Here is a 22,680-nt window from a genome sequence, read left to right as displayed (position 1 = left end):
CTGCCTGCCCCGGCCGCCTAGGCGATGATGTCATTAGGCTATTCAAATTGATTCCTGGCATATCGGTGTCATCTATCCCAGGAATCTTTGGGAAACCTAATAATGTAATGTGATTGACAGGTTCCCATAGCAACAGGGTGGGTACTTCCGTGACGCCACCATTGCTACGGCAAGCTGCACTATACACAATACGCAGTGCAGTGTTATTACTGCACAGGCTCGAGAGCGGGAGGTGCATGCTGGGTAGCCAGCTACACTGAATCCCAGAAAAAGACACAAGTGGGCTTCAGATGGCCACATCCTAAATGACCACCTGCCTGTGTATGAGATCAGGTAAATTTTTAAACATTTTAAGCTAACCAGAACGAATACTGTACTAACAGTATTCTAATTTAAATGTACAAGTAATAACAATCACAAGGGAATTTAAAAAAATGATTATGGGGACTGGAGCTCCGCTTTAAATGTTCAAATCCTATTGCCAAAGACTGTCCACCCTTCCTCAAATCTTTAATTGAGATGGCAGCCTAGAAAGGCTGTGGGAAGCTTGTTTTTTTATTTGCTTTGCCAGTATCCATAAATACTGTAAACATACTGTAAAAAAACATAAAAACAAAAAAAGAAAAATATTTACAAATATTAAAATTAGAGTGGATATTTCATTACAGGTTGAGTGTAAATCTATAATAAAAAGTTATAATAAAAAGCTGAATAATCAGCTATAATTAAAAAAATTAGTTCTGGTCACAAGTAGTGATGAGCCAAGTTTCTCTGGGTTCATTTTGCCAGGGGTTTGACGAACTTCAGAAAAGTTCAGAACCAAACCTGAATCTCATTGAAATCAATTGGAGGTGACTCTCTCAATTGAAAAATGTTCTTTTTTGAACTAATAGGCAAGAGGGTGTCAAAAATAGCATAGAGGGAGAGTACTATACTGAGGGACAAGTACTAATAGCACTGACAATTACAAAGGAAAACATTTTTAAAATGCCGGCAAATTACTGTGACAACTGTCATTGACAGCATCTTTGTTTTTACAAAAACAGCACACAGAGGGGCATTTGGAGGGGTCTATGTGCTCCTCACACAAAAAAGCCTTAAGTCCCCCAGGAAATCCATACCACACCCTTCAGGTCAGGTATGGCTTCTAAGAGGAACTCTATGCAAAAAGCACAAAAATGAGGTCCCCCTAAAAAACCATACCTTTAATCCAAGAATGCAGCCTGACAAGAAAGAAGGGGCTAGTATGCACCATTCCTCCTGGACCAGATCAGGCCCCATGCTCTCAACATGGGGAAACTAACTGTCCATATATGGACATGACCATATATGGTCAATTACATCACTGGCATTTCACTCCTTTGCTTATGTAAGTGAATTCCCAGTGCCATTAGTACAGTGTCAGTGCTTTTTTTTAGCACTGATCACTGTATTAGTATCACTGGGGATGTCAGTGACACCAAGTCAGTTCCCCCCAGTGTAAGAATGCCCGCCGCATTCCCACAGTCCTGCTATAAGTCGCTGATCGCCGCCATTACTAGTAAAAATAAAAAACATTTAAAACAATTCCAGTATCTATACCACCATTTGTAAACACTATAACTTTTCAATTAATTTACACATATTGAGATTTATTTTTAGCAAAGACATGTAGCAGAATACGTTTTGACGAAATGTGATTTTTCTACATTTTTTTACTGGACATGTTTAATAGCAAAAAGTCAAAAATATAGTTTTTTTCTCAAAATTGTTGGCCTTTTTTTTATAGCGCAAACAATAAAAAGCGCACAGGTGATCAAATACCACTGAAAGAAAGTTCAATTCGTGGGAAAAAAAGGATGTAAATTTGATTTGGGTGCAGCGTTGCATGACCGCGCAATTTTCAGTAATGCAGCACCGTAATGCAAAAAATGGCCTGGTCAGGAAGGGGGGTAAATCCTCAGGAGGGTAAGTGGTTAATCTATTGATAGGATAAATGGTAAATTGAACATAAATGAACACACAGCTGACAGATTATGACATAGTCTGCTAGACAGAGAAATAACTATATTAAATTGGCAAAAATTAGATTTTATGCCACTAAATAGGTTTAGAAGGGCAAGTTAGAAAATCATCTATAAGCATTATTAGTGAACATTAAATGAAGTATAAATGATGATAACACTACTTAAGAGGTACCTTTTTAACTAAAAAAGAAAAAAAGCATGGTCTCAGGGCAGCAACTGTTAGGGGCAGTCTTTAGTCCTGACTCAAAATAATGGGGCCCGTTGGGACATATCAGGGCCATCAATAAGGCCTACAATCAGTATTAGGGCTGTGGGGTAGCTGGCAAGTAGTTCCTAATGGCTCAGTTTCTAACAATGGTAACAAGTAGTGGCTTCAAGGCCCTCTCACCAGAGCCAGCAACACAGCAGCAGCGGTCTCTCCGATTGGGCATCCAATCTTTGTGGTTTGCCCATGAGGACTCTGGTAGGTAGGTAGATTCCTCAGTACTCGGGTCTTGCTCTGTACGCTCTGGATGTTCTTCAAATGGCTGTGGGCTCTGTTAACCAGACTCTCTATCTCTTAGATGGAGTTTTCTTGACACGATCCTGTCACACTCCTGTCAGATCACTCCCCTGTCACACTCTGGGAGAATCCTTTCTCTGGAAACATCTGGTTCTCTCCTCCTTATTGATGATTAGTTCATTGCTGCTGCTAGGAGAGAGGGGGAAGAGAGTCTACAAACACAGTTCTCTCTGGTGGTTAAAGGGGGGAAGGATCGGCTGCCCCGCTACTCAACTTATTGCTAAGCAAACAAATTACGCTAAGCTTACACCTTTGAAATCTGTGCTTTTCTGCTTTTTTTGTGCAGTTTTGATCAGGGGTGGACTGACAACTCATGGGGCCCCCGGGCAATAGGGGATCATGGGGCCCCATGTCCTTGCTCAAACTCAAAAAAGCCTATGAAAAAGGTACCAAGGGCATCTCATGGGGCCCCCTACTGACCTTGGGCCCTCGGGCAGTGCCCAAGTTTCCAAATGGTGGTTTTGATCCACATTGCTGTGTGTTTTACCTCATGTTGACAAACATTTTAGTGTGCTTTCATGCATTTTGCATATTTTGATTGTCTAAAGTAAAAAATAGTAGAGGTTGCAAGCGGGCGGGGGCTTGTTGTTATGGACTAAAACACAAGAAAATGCATGTTACATTCATATTTTGTGTGCTGCCCATAAAGTCTTTTAGGGCAACAACGCGCAGTGATGCATAAAATAAATACCGTTGTATTATTTTTTGCAATACAACGCACAGATGTGAATGAACCCAATAAAAACAATGGAAATCCTCTTGTCCTGCATTAAAGTGTGTTGGGCAATGCATGTTAAATCAGACAGGTGTGAAAAGGTTTTTAATCTAGATATAGTTCCTAGCTCTAAGTTTTAGAATCCCACTGAAGCGTAATTGTTAACCTCCTTCTAATTCTCTAATCTTGACTCAACCTCTACACTTAAACCTTTACCTGACTCCTAATCCTAACCCTTGAAGATCTAGATAAACAGAGTTGTCAAAATTATATGTGAATACCATCATGTTCAACTTTAGAAGAGTAAGTCAATAAAATGCCACCATCTGTTCCAGTTCAAAGTAGAGGAGGATTACATATTTGAGGAGATTAAGGTAGGTTGAATAAAGTAGCAACAGCTACAGAGGTAGCAATTCAGAAATTATTGCTGTTGAATCTTACTGTGGAAGTTAAAAAAGTTAGTAAACAACAGCATGTTATATGTTTTTGGCATTTTTAGTACATGGTTTAATTCAACTACAGTATACTTGTGCTTACAGTACATTTTACATTTTTTGGTTTTATTTTTACCTCTAATAAGGATCATTGTTGAGGTCAATCCATTTATATTACTTTCCTCTTTATTATTGTAGACAATGTCCCATTCACTTGGTGGGTTGGAAGAACTAACCAAACACATACCTATTGGAGCGGTTCATCAGTAGATGCTACAAAATGTGCATGTGGACTTGAAGGAAACTGTATTGATTCCCAACATAACTGCAACTGTGATGCTGACAGGAATGAATGGTAATATAATTATCACAAAGTGTAAAAGTGTATGTGTGTATTCATTTAAAGTGTTAGTAAACTCACAACAGTAAAATCAGTCTATATATATGCAGTAAAGTATGCTTGTTATACTCACTGTGGAACCTAAGGTTTTAATCCTCCACATTGTGTATAATGACTGTTTGATCTTGTCTTTTCTGATCCTTGGAGGCAAGCTGCACATGCTCAATTTGGTGTGAATTGCTAGAGAGTTATTTTTTTTCTTGGGAGAGTGCATGTGATCAGCACAGGGCCAATCAGCACTGTCCAGACAGAGGGTCAGGGGTCCTGCAGCTTCATAGGACAATCAGGAGAAAATTAAACCTCTTTCTACAAGCTTTAACCAGTGCTCTGCAGGACATGGATAGAAGTCACAAGACTGCTCTAACTGCTGATGAAAAAAGGTATTTAGCAGTTTATATTTGCTAAAATAATTGCACTTCCATGTTCTGTGTACTGTGGGAAACCAGATATAGTGAATACAGTGTCCTGGGTTTAGTAACATTTTAATTACATTAAATGCATAATTAAAGTATAATTCATACACAATGTATGCCTGTAACGGACTATGCTAAAGGATTCTCCATTTTATTTGGCACATGAATATCTATTTATTGTGTGGAATGGGGTAAGGTTCACTTCCAATTGGATCTGCTCTGTTGCCCAGGAACATGTTGGAAAGAACTCTCTCTACCTCACAAAAACCTTCTAGTGCCATCTCTGCAACAATATAAAGAGAATAAATAGTCTTGTGACAAGAGAACATAATGACTGTAAAACAGTGGTGACAGATATATCTGCTTTGCTCATGGAAGACCAGCAAAAGGGATTATTATTATTATTATTATACAGTATTTATAAAGCCAATGGTTCACTCAGCACTGTACATTACATAGGGGGGACAGAACATGTGACAGAACAATACCAATACAATGCAAAACATGAGGGGATCGAGGGCCCTGCTCTTTCGAGCTTACAATCTAGGAGGGAGGGGGTGGTGGCACAGGAGAAGATAGCTGTGGGGGATGGAGTGGTAGGAAGAGTGGAGGAGGTCGGCAGGTTAGGAGGGGGTGGTGTAGGCTTCCCTGAAGAGATGGGTTTTCAGGGTGCGCCTAAAGGAGAGGAGAGTAGGTGATAATCTGATGGGTTGGAGCACGGAGTTCCAGAGGATGGGTGACACCCTGGAGAAGTCCTGGAGGCGGGCATGGGAGGAGGAGACCAGGGAACTAGAGAGAAGGAGGTCTTGTGAGGAGCAGAGTGTGCATGCTGGGTGGTACTTGGATATTAGGTCAGTGATGTAGTTCGGGGCAGTATGGTGGACAGCTTTGTACGTCAGTGTTAGGATTTTAAATGTGATCCTTTGCGCAATCAGAAGCCAGTGGAGGGATTGGCAGAGGGGGGTGGCGGAGATGGAGCGGTTGGAAAGGTGAATGAGTCTGGCAGCCGTATTCAGGATCGACTGAAGCGGGGATACCCAGCGGCGAGGCAGGCCAGTGAGGAGGGAGTTGCAGTAGTCGAGTCGTGATATGATGAGGGAGTGGATGAGCTGTTTAGTGGTTTCTGGGGTTAGGAACGTGCGTATTTTGGCGATGTTGCGGAGGTGGAGTCTGCACGAGTTTGTTAAAGATTGGACTTGGGGCTGGAAGGATAGGTTGGAGTCCAGAATGACACCAAGTACTCTGGCCTGTGGGGCGGGTTTGATGGTGGCGTTGTTGGATGTGATGGAGAAGTCAATGGGGGGTGGTGTCCGGGCTGGGGGGAAGACAAGTAACTCGGTTTTGGAGAGGTTCAGTTTAAGGAAGTGGAGCGACATCCAGTCTGATATGTCGCTCAGTAGGTGTGTGATTCGGGTGGAGACCGAGGGGGTGAGGTGGGGAGTTGAGAGATAGATTTGTGTGTTGTCAGCATAGAGGTGGTAGTTGAAGCCGTGAGAGTGTATGAGTTGGCCAAGGGAGGAGGATAGTTTATAGAACCCAACCCTACTCCACCTAAAAGTTGTTCTTACATTAATTTAAAACACATGATTGAAGAATCTTAGCTAATTAATTTATTAATGGGAAAACATTACTGTATATACTGTGCATGTAGTATTCATGATGTATGTAATTTGTAATTAAATGGTATACCATAAATGTAAGGCCTTCCAGAAACTATGCTGTAAAATAAAAATGTTTTATTGTTTAAAATACAATTGCGTAATGGTATATCATTAATTTAGTAATCACAAACATAAACCAATATATTAGGCAGAACACCAGACAAACAGAAATGCATAATTGTAGCATGAGAATAAAGAAAACAATAAAAAGCCCAACAAGGGTGCTACACACTTCCACTTTTCTGAAAAGTCAGTGGTAGTGAAAATGTTTATTTCTACTGGTACTTGGAACTATGTTAAATTTCAGTTTTTTGGTATGTGACTGCAGATAGCAGGCTTTCATGTAAGATCTGCTGCAACAAACTTGTAAAATTAAAAAAGATTTTTGTTAACCATAATTAGGCTTAGCTTCTTCCAGCTTAGCTCATTGCTTTCAGTGCTTATTTACATTTATTTTATTGATGCTTTCACATTTTATTCATATCATTAAAAAAGATTGATCTCCCTGATAAACAATTTCATTATGGTTTGCATCACATATTGTTAGTGTCATAATAAATGGGGCTTAAAGCTCAACTCCAAGCAGAAATGTTATTGCATCTTTATACAGGTTGTTATTTTACCCTAAACTTGTTTTTTCTTCCCTTTGTTGATAGGTATGCAGGTTATGTGACTCCCATCCTTTCTTTCCTGTTGTAAAGGACTCTGTCCCCTTAACTTCATGTTCATAAGACTGGTTGTTTGCTATGCCCTTACCTCCCCTAGCCATCATTTGTGTAATTCTCTGCTATAGTTTTCTTCACAGCATGCAGTGTTGTAATTACATTACTACTCACTGTAGTGGGCAGAACTGAGTGTTTCAGACTCCCCATCTAAACATCTCACTGTAGCTGTATAGAATGGTTTCATGTAGTCGAAATACAGCCCTCAGCTTCACCCACACACACATTTCCTTTGCATCATGGGAAACATAAGGATCTTTGTGAGTGAGGATGTGACTTGTGGCAACTCCTCCCAGCACACTGAAGCAGGGCATTTTTCTAAGGAATAAAAATCTATGAATTCTTAAAAAAAGTGTCCTATTATTTTTTACAAAATCAACAGTTTAATCCTGGAAAGATCCTGGAAAGAGGGACCTATAATTGCTAAATTAATCCAAACAGGATCCTGGAGTTCTTCTTTAAGAGCTAAAGTTGCAAGTTTTATCAACAGAAACTCTACTAATTTTTAAACCAACACTGGTATTAACTTGAAAATATTTTCTAATTGCTTTTCCCTTTGAAACATATAGAAAATAGGGTTCACGAAAATGCACCACTTTTTATTAACCCACAATTTTCCATCCTGGGCCTCCATACAGGAGACTGCCCCATGGCCTCCTTTCGGGTCCTTAAATATAAATGTAATTTATCTCCTATGTGGCCCACTGGGAATGAGACCTAGCAAAGTTTAGTGACCCAGAGTACTGGAGCAAAGCCTGGTCTATAGAAAAGAATTACACTTTTAACACTGTCATCCTTGAATCAGCATATGAAGCCGCTATTAGGTGGGCATAGCATAGCACGTGCAAAACCAAAATTGTAGTGATAGATATTTCAGAGGCTGTGGTCAATGTAGAGATGTTTTCCATATATGGGGGTCCTGCCCACAGTTGATCAGATTCTGGTCCAGGATCTTTGGACTTTTCATACATTGTTTCCTTTTAACATTCACAAAGATGGCCCTCTTACATTGCCCAATCCTGGACTTTTTCTCATATCGACAAAAACTGGCAACCTACCAGTACTTATTTTTGGCTAAATTTGGAAGAAATCCTGTCTCACAGCCCACATGACTACCTTAATTATCAATAAAACAATGTCTAGCATCTTAAATTATTCTCATTCGAAATTTCTTTGAATATGAGAGCCATGGTTAACTTATACTTTATCAAATCTACACCCAGCTAGTTTAGGCCATCTATAGTTTTCCACCTGACCTGTCCCTGAGTCTGTGGGCATTTCCCTGATTCCCCCCACCTCTCCCCACCCTTCCTTTTTTCATTCTTCTCTTTTTTCTCTCTCTTCTCCTCTTCTCTCCTTGTTTCCATCCTTTACTTCTCCCACCAACTTCTACTTACCTTGTTCTTTGCACTCTTCCTCCTTCTTGACCTGCTGTACATTCTATTCTTTCTGACATGTATATGCTTCTGGGCCACTTGTAAACCTTGTAGGGCTGCAGTTTGAACTGCTTGATCGGACACCAGAATGCTACTGTTGCTTAACTATTCATGTTTTTACTTCTGTTTATATATTAATCCATGCAATTGTCCTAGTGCCACTGCATGGGTACCTTTTCTGATGTGTAGTTTCTTTTGAAAACTCAGTAAAAATTACTGCACAGAAATATATAGAAAATTAAACGATTGTCAGAAGATAATACCACCAAACATAAACCTTGTTTCTTCCATGCTCCCCTTCTCCCCCAAAAATATATACATATAATTTTATTTTGATCAATTAAATGGTATTAGTAATATACCAAACCATGGCTTAGTTGTCAAAAATTGTCAAAGTGCTCTGCTGTAAAAGGGGCAATAAACCACGAGAGCTTAAGTGATTAAATGTGTATTTAGCATTTTTTTTTTAAAGTTTTGAGTCAATATATATATTTGAGAGGGTATTTCCGCTTCTGTATAGCTTCTCCATGACTTAACCAAGTGTTGAACTAAGCATATTTCTTTTTTTAAGGTCAAATGATACTGGATCACTTTCTAATAAAGATCACTTACCAGTTACACAGATTGTTATAACTGACACAAACAGACCACATTCGGAAGCTGCTTACAAACTTGGTCCTTTGCTTTGCTGGGGAGATAGTAAGTATATTCAAATGTGCATTACTTGTGTACCTATTTATTTTTATATATATTTTTTGTTGCACACACAAAACATAAAGTAAAAAAGAATGCAAAGTCTATTGTAACATTTTACAGCATAAATTAAAGTATATTTAAAGCTTTTTTTAAATTAGTTTTGGATTGAGTAGAGCATGGTTAAAACCCTTGATTTTTTTTGCTGTGTATCCCATTGTGGATATTGTCCTTCACATCCTGTCTCATGGACACAGCAGAAAGTGAGATGAAGTCTTTCCAGTGAAAGAGGGAAATGCCTGTGTAGACAGTTGTCACCAGAACATGGTTCATTTGAAGGTTTCCTCACCTTCTGTTCTCGTAACAACTGTACAGTTTTGGATTCCCATCACTTTCTGTCCTTGTGGCAGTGGTCAAGAGGACATATAGAAAGAGAGCATTTCCCCAGGGGGGACAACTACACCTAAATCTAAATCTAACAGTTCCATCCTCTATCGAAAACTAAATTAAATTGGTATTAGTTCTAAATACCCATACAATTCAGAAAAGTAAAGGATACAAAGAAATGTATCTTTTTCTGGAAAGTGAATTTAGGTTTTCTGGGCCACTAAAGAGCTGAATCTTTTACTGAATTTGTAAACCCATTGGGCTCGATTCACAAAAGGAAAATAGGCTTTTAACTTTGCAAGAAAATGTTCACTTTGCTTGGTGAATGTGTTAAAAATTCACTTTGCAAATAAATACCCAATCACATGCAAGGAAAATTAAAAAAATAGTATTTTGCTTGCATATGATTAGAAGATGGAAGTCAACAGAGCTTCACCTCAAACACTAAGATAAAGGGAAATTTCCTTGTGAATTGAAAATTTCCTTACAAAGCGAACAGCCTATTTGCTTAAACTCATTATCTTCCAAATGTGTCATTAATTATAATACACATCCTATATCAGCTAAATACACAGTTGAATTATTCACAGGGGAACTGCTTACCTGCCAAAGATTTGTAATTCTAATCAACCTGACAGGCAACAAAGTCAGGTCATCTGCCATGCCAGCGGCAGCACAACCAGAAAGACACAGTTTAGGTGATTTCTAAACTCACTTTGTTACTCCATCGACCGGCACAGTGCACTGTAGTACAACCTGATTGACTGCTATTGCTTACCCTACTTATCCTAGTCTGCATTCTGTTATAAAGATTATAGGATTCTGATTTCAATGAAAATTCAGGTACTTGGAGCTTTATGAAAACTTTTAATTGAATCTCGTTCAGGGTTTAACAATATATATATATATATATATATATATATATATATATGTTTTTTTTTTTGTTAAATTGGAAATAAAGTATGTATATAATGGGAAAACTAGTGTGTTTTTTTTAGAGCAGAACACGCTGTCACTGAAACACAGAGCTTTTACAGAAATTGCCTAGGACACATTCAATTTGATCAGACTTTAATGGAAATGTCTAAAAATGTCAACTTGTTATTGTATTAAACACACCCGTAATCAAACACGTAAGACCACATAAATATAACTTTGGATATGATTACATTTGCTTTTGAATATGCAGACCTTATAAAATGTGCTCCCTGTAATCATTTTCTTCTCAGCAGCTTGCAATTGTAACCTTTAAATCAATATTCATTATAGGATTATTAAAAGCAGAATAGGAATAATAGTTGTGTCAGATACAATGTTGAAAATTAATTAATAAATTATTACAAGCTTAGAGTTACTTATCTACTCACTGCCTGGATGAAAGTGTAATACATCTGAAATATACTTGAATAAAACGTTTTTTATACTTACATCATATTAAAAGGCATATGCATTATACCAATACAACAGTATAGCAAGCAGAGGTTTACTTATTCCCCTAAAGTAGAATTATAAAATACATGTGAATAATAGGTACATACATAAAAAGCAAATACTTTTTAAGTACATGGAAGGATGGAAGGTCTCCAGGGGGTTAAAAAACAAAGAAAACTGACTACATCTTAAAGGTAATTGATTAAATTAAAGCAGACCTTGCATAAAAAATTCAAAGCCTGCTAATGCTTACTGCCCCCTCTCAGCAAAATGCATGTAAAAAACATTTAAAAAGATTAACCATTAGGAGAAAAAAGAATAATACTTATCTCACACTCCGGCTTTTAGTGTGCTGACGAGGACAATGTTGACATTACTCCACCTTCTGGGATCCTTGGGAACCTCGGGATCCCATATCTCATGAGACAATGCTCCATTTTCACCTCATCAAGAGTGCCCAACTATGTCTGCCCTTTATCCCCTCTTCCCTTCATTTTAGTTGTACTACAGCTTCTATGAATGAAACATGAGTTATGAATGGAGGGGACAAACCTGTCCCCAGGGGCGGACTGACCATGTGGAAACTCGGGCACTGCCCGAGGGCCCGGGGTCAGTAGGGGGCCCCATGAGATGCCCCTGGTACCTTTTTCATACGTTTTGTTGAGTTTGGGCAAGGACACAGGGGCCCCATGATCCCCTATTGCCCGGGGGCCCCGTGAGTTGTCAGTTCGGCCCTGCCTGTCTCTTGTGTCTTTTGTCCCATGTTTGTGCTGATTTTTTATTTTTCTTCTTTGAATAAACTTAACCACTTGACCTCCAGAAGATTTACCCCCCCCCCCCCTTTCCTGACTATACCATTTTTTGCAATACGGTGCTGCGTTACTTTAACTGACAATTGTGTGGTCATGCGACGCTGTACATAAATGAAATGCATGTCATTTTTTCCCACAAATAAAGTTTTCTTTTGATGGTATTTGATCACCTCTGCGTTTTTTACTTTTTGCGTTATAAACACATTTTGACAAATTTTAAAATTTTGAAAAAAAGGTTATTTTCTGTTATAAAACATAACCAATAAAAAATTAAAAAAAAAACAATTTCTTCATAAATTTAAGCCAAATTGTATTCTGATACATATTTTTGGTAAAAAAAATTCCCAAGCGTATATTGATTAGTTTGCGCAAAAGTTATAGCGTCTACAAACTGAGACATATAGTGGCATTTTTTTATTTATTTATTTTAATACTAGTAATGGCGGTGATCAGTGACATATAGCAGGACAGCGATATTGCGGCGGACGTTATTACACGAACTGCCACCTTGTGGGAACCAGTGACACTAATAGTGGCACTAATACAGTGATCGATGCTAAAAATATGCACTGACACTGTACTAATGACACTGGCTGGGAAGGGCTTAAACATCTAATGTGATCAAAGGGTTAATTATGTGTCTAGCTATGTGCTTGGTGTATGCTGGGTGGTGTATTTACTAGGGGAAGTGAAGGATCGTGTTCCCAGCTTAGCATTGACACACGATCCTTCACTCCCCCCCGTCAGAACAGTGCTCTGCCTTGTTTACATAGGTAGAGCTCGTTCTGTGCCCTGCCCGAAGATCAGCAGGTTCCAGTGGATATCCATTCACCCCGCACTTGCAGATGAGTGTTCACAGAAGAAGCAATCCGCCACACCCCCTCATAGCAGAAGTGCAAAATGACATTTAAATGTGATTTTGCACTGGAGGACGCCCTGCAGCAGTAAAACTGCTATAGGGCGGACCTTAAGCTTAAGTGGTTAAATGTTAACAATGTTAGGAAGGACATTTCATGACACCTAAATAGTAATAGATATGTAGTACTTCATCCATGTCACAATTTCAGACCCAGCATTAAAGGGAACTTAATATAGTACAAAATAATGGTTTAGTACAATGTTTACTAAACGTTTACAAGGGATACAGCAGTATGCAATTGAAAATATAAGGTGTTAACATGTGGTCATACACCTCTAGCAACATATAATATAATTGTATTTTGCAATAATCTTCTTAATTTGAGAAAAAGAGAGATTAGTGAATAAGAGATGAATAAACACAGTAGGAGTAATTACATCCTTTATGACACCACACTACATTTTAGTATGTTGGACCAGCTGGTCTGTTGTTGCTGTTCATTTGGAATGCATGTGTAAAATAAGTAGTTAACAATTAACCTCTATTCAAGCTGTAGTTAGGAATATCTTTATAAGGTTTCCTTAGAAAATGTTATTAATTTACTTTGCATCCATCTTGCAAACATGAAAGGCAACAGCAATTCACATTCAAACAGAGGGTGAATAAGTCATTAGCAGATGATTCATTCATTTATAAAACTTGATCAAAAGTCGTTCAGACTACAGAGTTCCATGAGAAGTCCTTGAAGATAAGGGAGTTTAAATTAGTAAATGGAAATAACGTGTTCTGTTGCGATGCAATGATGATCACTCATTTATGCACATTGAGGCACACATTGACATGCATTACATTAGGGCTGCTCATTCATTGTGAATGGGTGGCCAGCACACCCTGATGGATGAAAAAACCTACACGACCCTTTGTTGAACCTTGTTTTTTGAGGTTTGGTGTGCTGAGATAAATAATGCATCACTGTACAATGCATTGAGGTGCCAGTTACAATGAATGGCACCACAATGAACCTTTCAGGTTCAGTGCCATAACTTGTTTTAAGAAGCATTGCCACAATGCACAAATGTGAATGGATCATAATGTGTGGAGAAAAGAGAAAAATATGATTTGGAACTGTATGTAAAGATGGGTGTACTTACAAAATCATACTCACTTTACAATGTCTGTATTATAATTGTTATTTTGATGGTTGTGGTTATTTGGGCCATTCTGATGATGATAATGGTCTTTATTATAGTTGTTATAATTCCCATGATTATTAGTATTGGAATAAGTTACTCTTCTCTGTGGGGAGTGATAAGATTGTCCATTATGATGGGAGCTAGGATGTCGAGGGCCTTGGGTTTTCCTAGGTGTACTGTGGTAGTAATTTTGATTCCTAGGCGTGCTATGGTAATAATTTTTATTTCCTGGTTGTCTGTATTGTTGTTGATGGGAAAATTGATTGTTATTATGATTATGTTGTTGTTGGTGAGGAGAATTGTAATTGTGGCGTGGTTTCTTAGACTGAACTGGATGCCATCTCATATCTCTGGAGCCAATGTTCTCGTCCTCCATATTATAGAGAGGTTCAAACCTATTTTGAATGGGGACGGATACGACATTATTGTTAGTCATGGGTCTCCTAGATGGTCTGTACATATGATGATTATTATCCCTTATGTGGGGAGTACCCTGCATATTGGGTTTGTTCATGGGTGTTGAAAAAAAATTATCCTGCGGGGTATCTATTTTGGGAATCTGCCATTTAAATACTTGTTTACTCTGGTAATCACTAGTGTCCCTGGAAAATTTCTTACGCTTTTTGTTTTTCTGTGTGCGTTCTACACCTTCTAGGTGTGCTTGCAGTTTATTGGATTCTATAGTGTATTCAGGTGTGCCCTTAAAAGGTGTAAGCTGTTCTCTAATTTTGTTAATTTCATTGTCTAAATGCGTAAGTTTCTTCTTTTTCGTAATTATAAGGAATTTCAAGAGATCAAGGCCCATATTGTTAAAAAAATGGTACCACTCCTGCTCATTATTAATGTCACCGGTTTCTGGGGGGACTTCCCACCTCAGGGATCTGGGGACCATGTTATCCTTTATATATCTCTCTAGCAATGATATGTCCCATAAAGTCCTTATTTCTGAAGAGGTAATATTTTGTAAATGTAGAAATATACCACTAATATTTTCAGTATCTTTATCCACAGAAAAGGTATCCTCTGGGATATTGAGTCTTTTTTGTCTAAGCTCAAAGATATCCATAATGAATGCAATGCTGCTCAGCTATATTGTAGTATGATATGAAGTATAAATGTGTGAGTTTAGCGAGCGCACCAATAAAAAGCTACTGATGCACAAAAAAAAAACACAAAGCCTTTCTAAGATTATGACATGAAAATTAGCGCTGCACACCCTATTTTCATGTCATAATCTTAGAAAGGCTTTGTGGTTCCTTTTTGTGCATCAGCAGCTTTTTATTGGTGCGCTCGCTAAACTCACACATTTATACTTTACAATGTCTGTTCACATTGTAGAATTCTCTGTTATTAAAATTATTATTTTTATATTAACTCAGGACAGCAGTCACACAGAATTAATATATTTTGCAGCATTACGGGTAACTCTGCACAGCTACCACAGTCACTGACCCTGTCCAAGTAGAAATCAAAGTCTAATGACTTTGCCAAGCTCTGTCCTTTTCTACAGACACAAACTGTTAACCTGCCTAATACTTTTTGGGTTAGAGTGTAAACTTTTGGAATCAATGAAAAAATATATTTTATCTACTTAAAAAGTCAACCATTTCTATGCATTTTGGCATCTCTCAGTTCACAGATACACATACTATATATGTGGGCAACCTTTTTTATAATACATAATGCATTATAGCTAATGTGTTATTAGATATTCCTTAAACAGTTTTTGGCAACATCCTGTTTCTGATACACACACATTTTCAGGGAGGCAATCTTCACCAAGAGGTGTTCAATAACTTATGTGCACTAGTATCATACCATGAATCATACGTACAGATAGGAAAATGTATTCAGATGTTACTAAATTGTAGCTATGCGCACATTTTCATTTAAAGCTTGGTCTTTATTTTAACTAAATGTTCACTAGCCCCTTACATTTCATTTCCCGTTGGCTAAACTGCAATAAACCCAGAACCCCTGCCTATTATGGTTGCTTACTCACCTCTGCTGCCTTCTCTAGTATTCACATTATGTATGTTCACATTATGTTCAACAAACTGGTCATGTCAGCAAACTGAGTCCTTATTGACTTAAATAGGGATGTCAATTCTTGATATAAGGTCCAGTTCAAAGCAAAGGAGATTCAGTGAGCAGATGCAGCCAACAGTAAAGACATTTTTTAGACACGATTGGACGTACAGCATTGCTTTCATATAACACAATGTATTTGGTATTTACAATTCCTCATTGCCAGCACAAAAGTAAAAAATCAGGAACTCAGTCTCTGTGTATGAGTAAGTGAGTGGAGCTATAGAAATCATTGATTTTTCTCCCCTTTTAGCCATCAGTGCATCCAGAATCACTAATGTATAGCACAGATATAGCCATAATATTACAAAGCCAATAATATGAATTTGCATTCAGCTGTTTAAAACTTCTTAGCCCTCATCTGTACAAGATATGGGTTTATTAGCTCAATGGTGTAGGACTTGTGAGTCCAGGAGAACAGTACAAACATTAAGGTTTTAGAGATGGTACAAAACAAACAAAACAAAACAAAAATCTCATCTCTAATGTACTGAGAGATATAGCATTGCTTTCTTATAACAGAAAGTATTTACATGTCCTAATTTCCAGTACAAAACCCCAAAACAAGAAACCCAAGTGGATGCAACCAGGTAAATCACTATTTTTGTCCCTCCTAGCCATTGGCATATCCAAAACCACTGTTGTATAGGACAGATATACTGCAACCAGATATACTGTAACAATCAATTTTCAGATTCAGTAATACCAACTTGCATACAGCTGTTTCAGGCTTCTTAGCCTTTACCAGTGCAAAATATGGCTTTACTTGGTCTATTATGCAGGGCTTGTGAGTCCAGGGGAACTGTATAAACATTATGTTTACAGTGAAGTTGTACAGAAGGAACTGAAAAACCCACATCTAAAGTCCTTCAGACAAAATGTAAACTCAGGAATAGGATGTGAGGTGGGGGGATAGTTTTGTTTATCTTAGAGGTTAGGGTTTGCATAGGTTTAGTTAAAGGTACAAAGTACTTTACGTACATTTGCTTTGCTACAAAGTAATTAGATGGTGGTCTATACTATTTTAAATGAATGATACAAAGAAGTTATGGGGAGAAGAACTGAGAAAAGCAATGGAAGATATCAACTCTAATGCCAAACTTCAAATGTTACCTACATTCTGATTATGGCCCCAGTTCAGCTGAAACAATCCAGTTCCAGCTCTGAGCCAGCTATGAAATGCATCAATCGTATATGTAATATTTCGACAAATATAACACCATGATAGTGGCCAATATTGTGTTTTATGGTGTGCATAAGAATTGTCGATATTGTAAGATACTGTAGAAACATTGCCATAACAGGCACTAAAGCCAATTCTTATATAACATTTTTAGATCATGTTAGATTGGATGTTTGGCCTTCCAGCAAAATATTTTCATAGTACACTGATGACCTGTCTTTACTTTGCTATTTTCTACCCTCCCAGTGACTGCAACTTCAGAGTCTAATTTCCATACAAAAAATGCATTGCAAAAAATCATAACATATTTTTATGTATTAGGAAATCGGTGATTGCACAGAAAAATATAATATTCACATCTTCATTGTTTGAGGTAGTAATAACTAAAGCCGATTAATGTGAATAAGAAAGTGAAAGTCATATCTGAAAGAGTCAAAAAAAATCCAATCTCGTAGCGGAAACATAATTCTGGTGATTTAACAGGTCAAACTTTATCTATACATGAAGTAGGAGCTATATTATTATATTAACCACTTGCCCTCCTGAGGATTTACCCCCCTTCCTGACCAGGCCATTTTTTGCATTACAGCGCTGTGTTACTTTAACTGACAATTGAGCGGTCATGCAACGCTGCATCCAAATGAAATTTACGTCCTTTTTCCCCACAAATTGAGCTTTCTTTTGGTTGTATTTGGTCACCTGTGCATTTTTATTTTATGAGCTATAAAAAAAAAGACCGACAATTTTGAGAAAAAAAAACAATATTTTTGACTTTTAAACATGTCCACTAACAAAATATAAAAAAAAAATGTGCTCATAAATTTAGGACAAAATGTATTCTGCTACATGTCTTTCCTAAAAAAAAATCCCAATAAATGTAAATTTATTGGTTTATGTGAAAGTTTTAGCGTTTTCAAATGGCGGTATAGATACTGGAATTTTTTTTTTTTTTTTTAATAGTAATGCCAGCAATCAGCGACTTTTAGCGGGACTGTGGCGGACATTCCGACACTGGGGGGGAACTGACTTGTTGTCACTGACATCTCCAGTGACACCAGTACAGTGATCAGTGCTAAAAAAAAAGCATTGCCACTGTACTAATGGCACTGGGCAGGAAGAGGTTAACAGGAGGGGTGATCAAAGGGTTAACTGTGTGCTGGGAGTGTTGTACATAGAGGGCCGTGTCTGTGTGCTTCACTGCAAGCATACTGCTTTGGATGGCTGTGCTGTGCACAGCCATCCAAAGCAGTGTGCCCGCGGTAACAGGGAGGAGAACTGTTAGTAAACAAAACAGTTCTCTCCCTGTTGGAGATCATCAGAAATCACTGGGCACCAGCAAGTAACCACTGGCCGGGACCCAGTGATTGACAGCTGCGGCCACAAATGGTGGTGCGGGTAGGGTGCCCCCTACCCAGAAATGCAAAATCACGTATATATACATGATTTTGTGCACCCGTGCCACCCTGTAGCAGTATTTCTGCTATTGGGCGGAGGGGAAGCAGTTAAGGTATCTTAGCTATTCTTGTGCTCTCATAGAAAACAGGAAAGATGCAAAATATGTTCAAATTGAGAATTTCATGTTGAAAATGGGGTTTCACTGTGTGATGCTTCAAGGTTTACCCCACTAATGACAGGCAAACATTCTAGTGCTTAAAGTGATTGTAAAGGTATTTTTTAAATAACAAACATGTCATACTTGTCTGCTCTGTGCCATGGTTTTGCATAGGGCAGCCCTGATCCTCCTCTTCTGGGGTCTCCTGCCAGAGCTCATGGCTCCTTCTCCTTTTCGAATGCCCCCATTGCTATGGGGGCACTTGTGCAGGCTTGATCCTGATCCGGGCTCTGTGTGTCCACTGACACACACACAGTGCACCTCAACCCTGTCTGCTGCTCCCTCACAGGCTGTGATTGACAGCAACAGGAGCCAATGGCACCCCTGCTGACTCCTGTGTCACTGGACCCTGCTGTCCAGTGAACAGTTCTGGATTGAGATTGTGCTCAGGTAAAAATGTTTGATGGTGCTAGGGAGGAGCTGAATACAGAAGGTTTTTTACCTTAATGCAGAGAATGTATTAAGGTAAAAAAAAACCTTCTGCCTTTATAACCACTTTAAATAAATTGAACAACCAAATTGAAGGACAAGGGCATAGTAAATTAAGAACAGAGGAGGCAGCATTTAGATGGAGTTGTTAAGGTTAGGGCAGTCATCATTCAAGGAGATTGGTAACCCAGGCAACAGTCAGGGTAGACAGTTGGTGAAAGTGATCCAGAAGATAAGGTGGGTCCACAAACAGAATATATGCATACCAATCAGGATTTTGATCATTTAGTATTTAATGTATGCCTTATATTACTATCATACATTTTGAATGCTAAATTTGAAATCTTAAATTTTGAATGCACAAGTTGGATGAATATTACGATCATCTAGATAGGAAATAATAGGAAGAGATAGTAGGGCTTAATTATATGTGGGGATTCAAAAGCATGCAGCAAAGTGCTACTATAGTAATATATACTACAAGCGAGCGCACAATTATTTTCAAGCAGCTGGCATTAAGGATGAACCCCTATATCCTCAAAATGACAACATAAATAAATAATGCAGTGCTAAATTCATAAAGTGACAAATGCATATAAAGTGAAGCACAAGATATTAGCGCTAAAGTGTCCACAACATATATAGAGTGTATCGTCAAAAATTTACGAAAAAAATGTGACTGGAATTTTAATAGTGACAATAGTGAATAATTCCACACAAATAATAGTAGTGATAAACTAATAAATAATGATGAATAAAATATGAATATGAAGATGCATAAAATAAGTCCAAAGTGTTCCGTAAATCTCCGTGCACGAGACTTCCGTGATAAGGGTTTGTTGTATGATTGCACTCACCAGAAGCGCAATGGTAATGCGCATAAATTTATATCCAATTAATCCTCAGTGAACATCTGGGCTCAGGAAAGGAAAGGGACTCCACTGGCACACTTACAGCATACAAGGAATAACTCCAGACCTCACACACTGGACCCAATCCTTGTGTAGTTGCAATAGTTTTCTTTTGTGGGTTTTTATCTTTATTTTCACCCAGGAATACTCTCCCATTTCTCCTGGCTCTCTCAGCCTTTTCAGTCGCAGCACCCTGCTACACTGGCCCACTCCCTAATATCTTGTGCTTCACTTTATATGTATTTGTCACTTTATGAATTTAGCTCTGCATTATTTATTTATTTTAGCAAAGTGCTACTGCTGCATACATGGTACTAAAACATGGAAACATAGATGACAATACTGCTGTCATAATATATACATAACAGCAGTTGACCAGATGACAGTCATGTGGTTCAAGGTGAATTTGGCAAAAATAACTGAAGTTCAGGTGCCGAATCTGAACCCCATTTACGTCAATAGGAGTGCAATGTTAAAAACAGTAATATTTATTTTCAAACCTAATAGGCAAGCAATTCTCAAACAAATGGCTTTGAGCCTGTGCACTGTCCTAGGGGTCATATACCAAAGCAAATAAAATGTTTTAAAAAAATAGTTTGGTTGGGAGTGATTTAAGTATTTCTTAGTGTGAAACAATTAAAAATGAAAAATTAATTTAAATAACATGCATGGGGATGCCCTGACCCTGCCTGTGAATACATCTTACTACAGGAAAATTGGCATTTATAAAGAAAAAAGTGTATTTAAATTGTCTTCAAAAGGACAGCTCCCAGCCACTTTGTTCTGTTTGTCAATAAAGTGGCCAGTAATTTCATTAATCTATACCAGGCCCTTATCCTACATTAGGGTCTCATATAGATGTTAATAGATTACTCCAGCAAAATAAATTGTCATAGGGTTCCCCCTTCATTCATAACAAGCCCTTTAGCTCTGGTACGAGTTTCATGAGGCAGTCCATGCAAAAATCACAAAAAAGGCGTGAGGTCCACCCCAAAAACCCAAAAACCCACACCAGCCCAATATCTGAGCATGCAGCCTTGGAAGCCAGGAAAGTGTGTGTGTGTGTGAGTGTGTGTGTGTGTGTATGGGGGGGGGGTGGGTTAGTGTGTGCACTCACCTGTAGCACTGGTGAGAAAAAATTACCTTGTGTCATTGGTTTCACTGAAAGGAAAAATGTCCCTGTCTCCATGGTGTCACTGGAAAGGAAAATATCCCTTCATCAGTGATGTCACTGACAGGAAAATACATCCCTGCTTTAGTGGTGGCAAAAATGCCCCTTGTGTCATGGTGTCACAGGAAGGAAAATATCCTTGATAATGATAGTGGGCAAAAATGTTGTGTCAGCATAGAGGCTCCATAAGTGCCATTTAAAAACTTATCTTTATGGTGCTCAAAAGCTGTACTTGCAATAACTCAAAATTGAATGTAATAGCCAAATTATTTTTAAGTTTGATCCCAGTCAGTTATGTTTTCCTTTTTTTTGCCCAGGAAGTTTTTGGAATGCAGCTTCTTTTAATACAGTATCATCCTATCTTCATTTCCCTACATTCGATGGAGAACTCAGTGCAGATGTATCTTTCTTCTTCAAGACTGCATCACCATCTGGACTATTCTTAGAAAACCTGGGAATCAAAGATTTTATTCGAATTGAATTGGAATGTAAGTCTCTCTGTTACCCTTATTTAAACACAAAGTCTATAACAGATTATAACCAGCTAAATTTTGTCTCACAGCTATGTTGGAAATGAACTAAGATGACATTATTACTACATTAAGCCGTATACGTATTGCTTAGGCTGGTGACACATGGATGGAAATTCAGCCCGTTCAACAGGGACCAAATGAATTTCAATCCATGTATAGGCAGGGAGATTGTTCAGAAGTTGATCTACCGATTGACTTCTATACAACCACCCTGTCGAATTTTCCCCGCTGCTGGCAATAGTCTGCAGAGCTGATCATAGTATTCTGAGGGTGGGGAAGCCTTCCCACTATCAGAATACAATAGCTCAGTGGAGAGAATTCATCCATCCACATAAAATACATGAATGGGGGAATAACATCTTTTTTTCCATTCAACCTGCTAGCTGAACAAGAAAAAATAACTCATCTATGGGCTGCCCAAAACAGCAGAGGTTTATCTGGTTGATTTTCCATTTAAAAACACAGAGATATTAATTGTTTGATCTACTTTTTAGTATAATCTTTTTTTTCCTAAGTTCACAATTTAATGTACAACTGGCACAAAAGAGTTTACTTTCTTATTTTTACTTCATCAAAATGTGAGCACAGCCCACCAATACTCCAATAATCAGACTTCTGCTGAGAGCCCCCATTCCACCCGCACAGCTCTGCACTGGGAAAATCAGTGTACTATTAGTTTTTCTCTGCCTCCTGCTGACACACTTCCCTGCAGTCTCCACCCCCACCTCTCTAAGCCCCTTATGCAGCTGAGGTCAGAAGTCATGTGATCACTTAAAATAGAAAAAATGTATTTAAACTTTGGTACAGTTCTTGCAGAAATGTAAAGGATAAATGCCCGTTCAGATTCAAAATTAGTCAACTCACCTAAGTCTCTTCAGACAAAAGCTACATAATAATAAGTACATTTCTTGTGAAGACATCTGTGTTTGTTGTACTACGAGGCCTTAGATATGAACCCACAAGATCAGCCTAAAAAGAAATACTCTAACAGATTGTTGTTATTCCCTATGGAACAGAGCCATATCCATT

At 38.2% G+C, this 22,680-nt stretch overlaps 1 protein-coding gene across 2 annotated transcripts in view; it reads left to right on the top strand.

Moving 5' to 3' along the window:
• The window catches only part of CNTNAP4 (contactin associated protein family member 4), a 499,928-nt gene that overhangs the window by 409,715 nt on the left and 67,533 nt on the right, over positions 1 to 22,680 (top strand). For both annotated transcript variants that reach the window (XM_089662156.1, XM_089662157.1), the window contains 3 exons: positions 3,916 to 4,072; positions 8,921 to 9,048; positions 21,436 to 21,606. In XM_089662156.1, coding sequence (XP_089518282.1) covers positions 3,916 to 4,072; positions 8,921 to 9,048; positions 21,436 to 21,606 — 456 coding nt within the window. The remainder of the gene's footprint in view (positions 1 to 3,915; positions 4,073 to 8,920; positions 9,049 to 21,435; positions 21,607 to 22,680) is intronic.

Source organism: Staurois parvus, unplaced genomic scaffold, assembly GCF_062004578.1.
Source record: "Staurois parvus isolate SC_StPar_1 unplaced genomic scaffold, SC_StPar_1.0 ptg001432l, whole genome shotgun sequence".
Lineage (NCBI taxonomy): Eukaryota > Metazoa > Chordata > Amphibia > Anura > Ranidae > Staurois > Staurois parvus.
The sequence above is the reverse complement of the archived record's forward strand: the minus strand, read 5'-3'. Positions and strand labels throughout refer to the sequence as shown.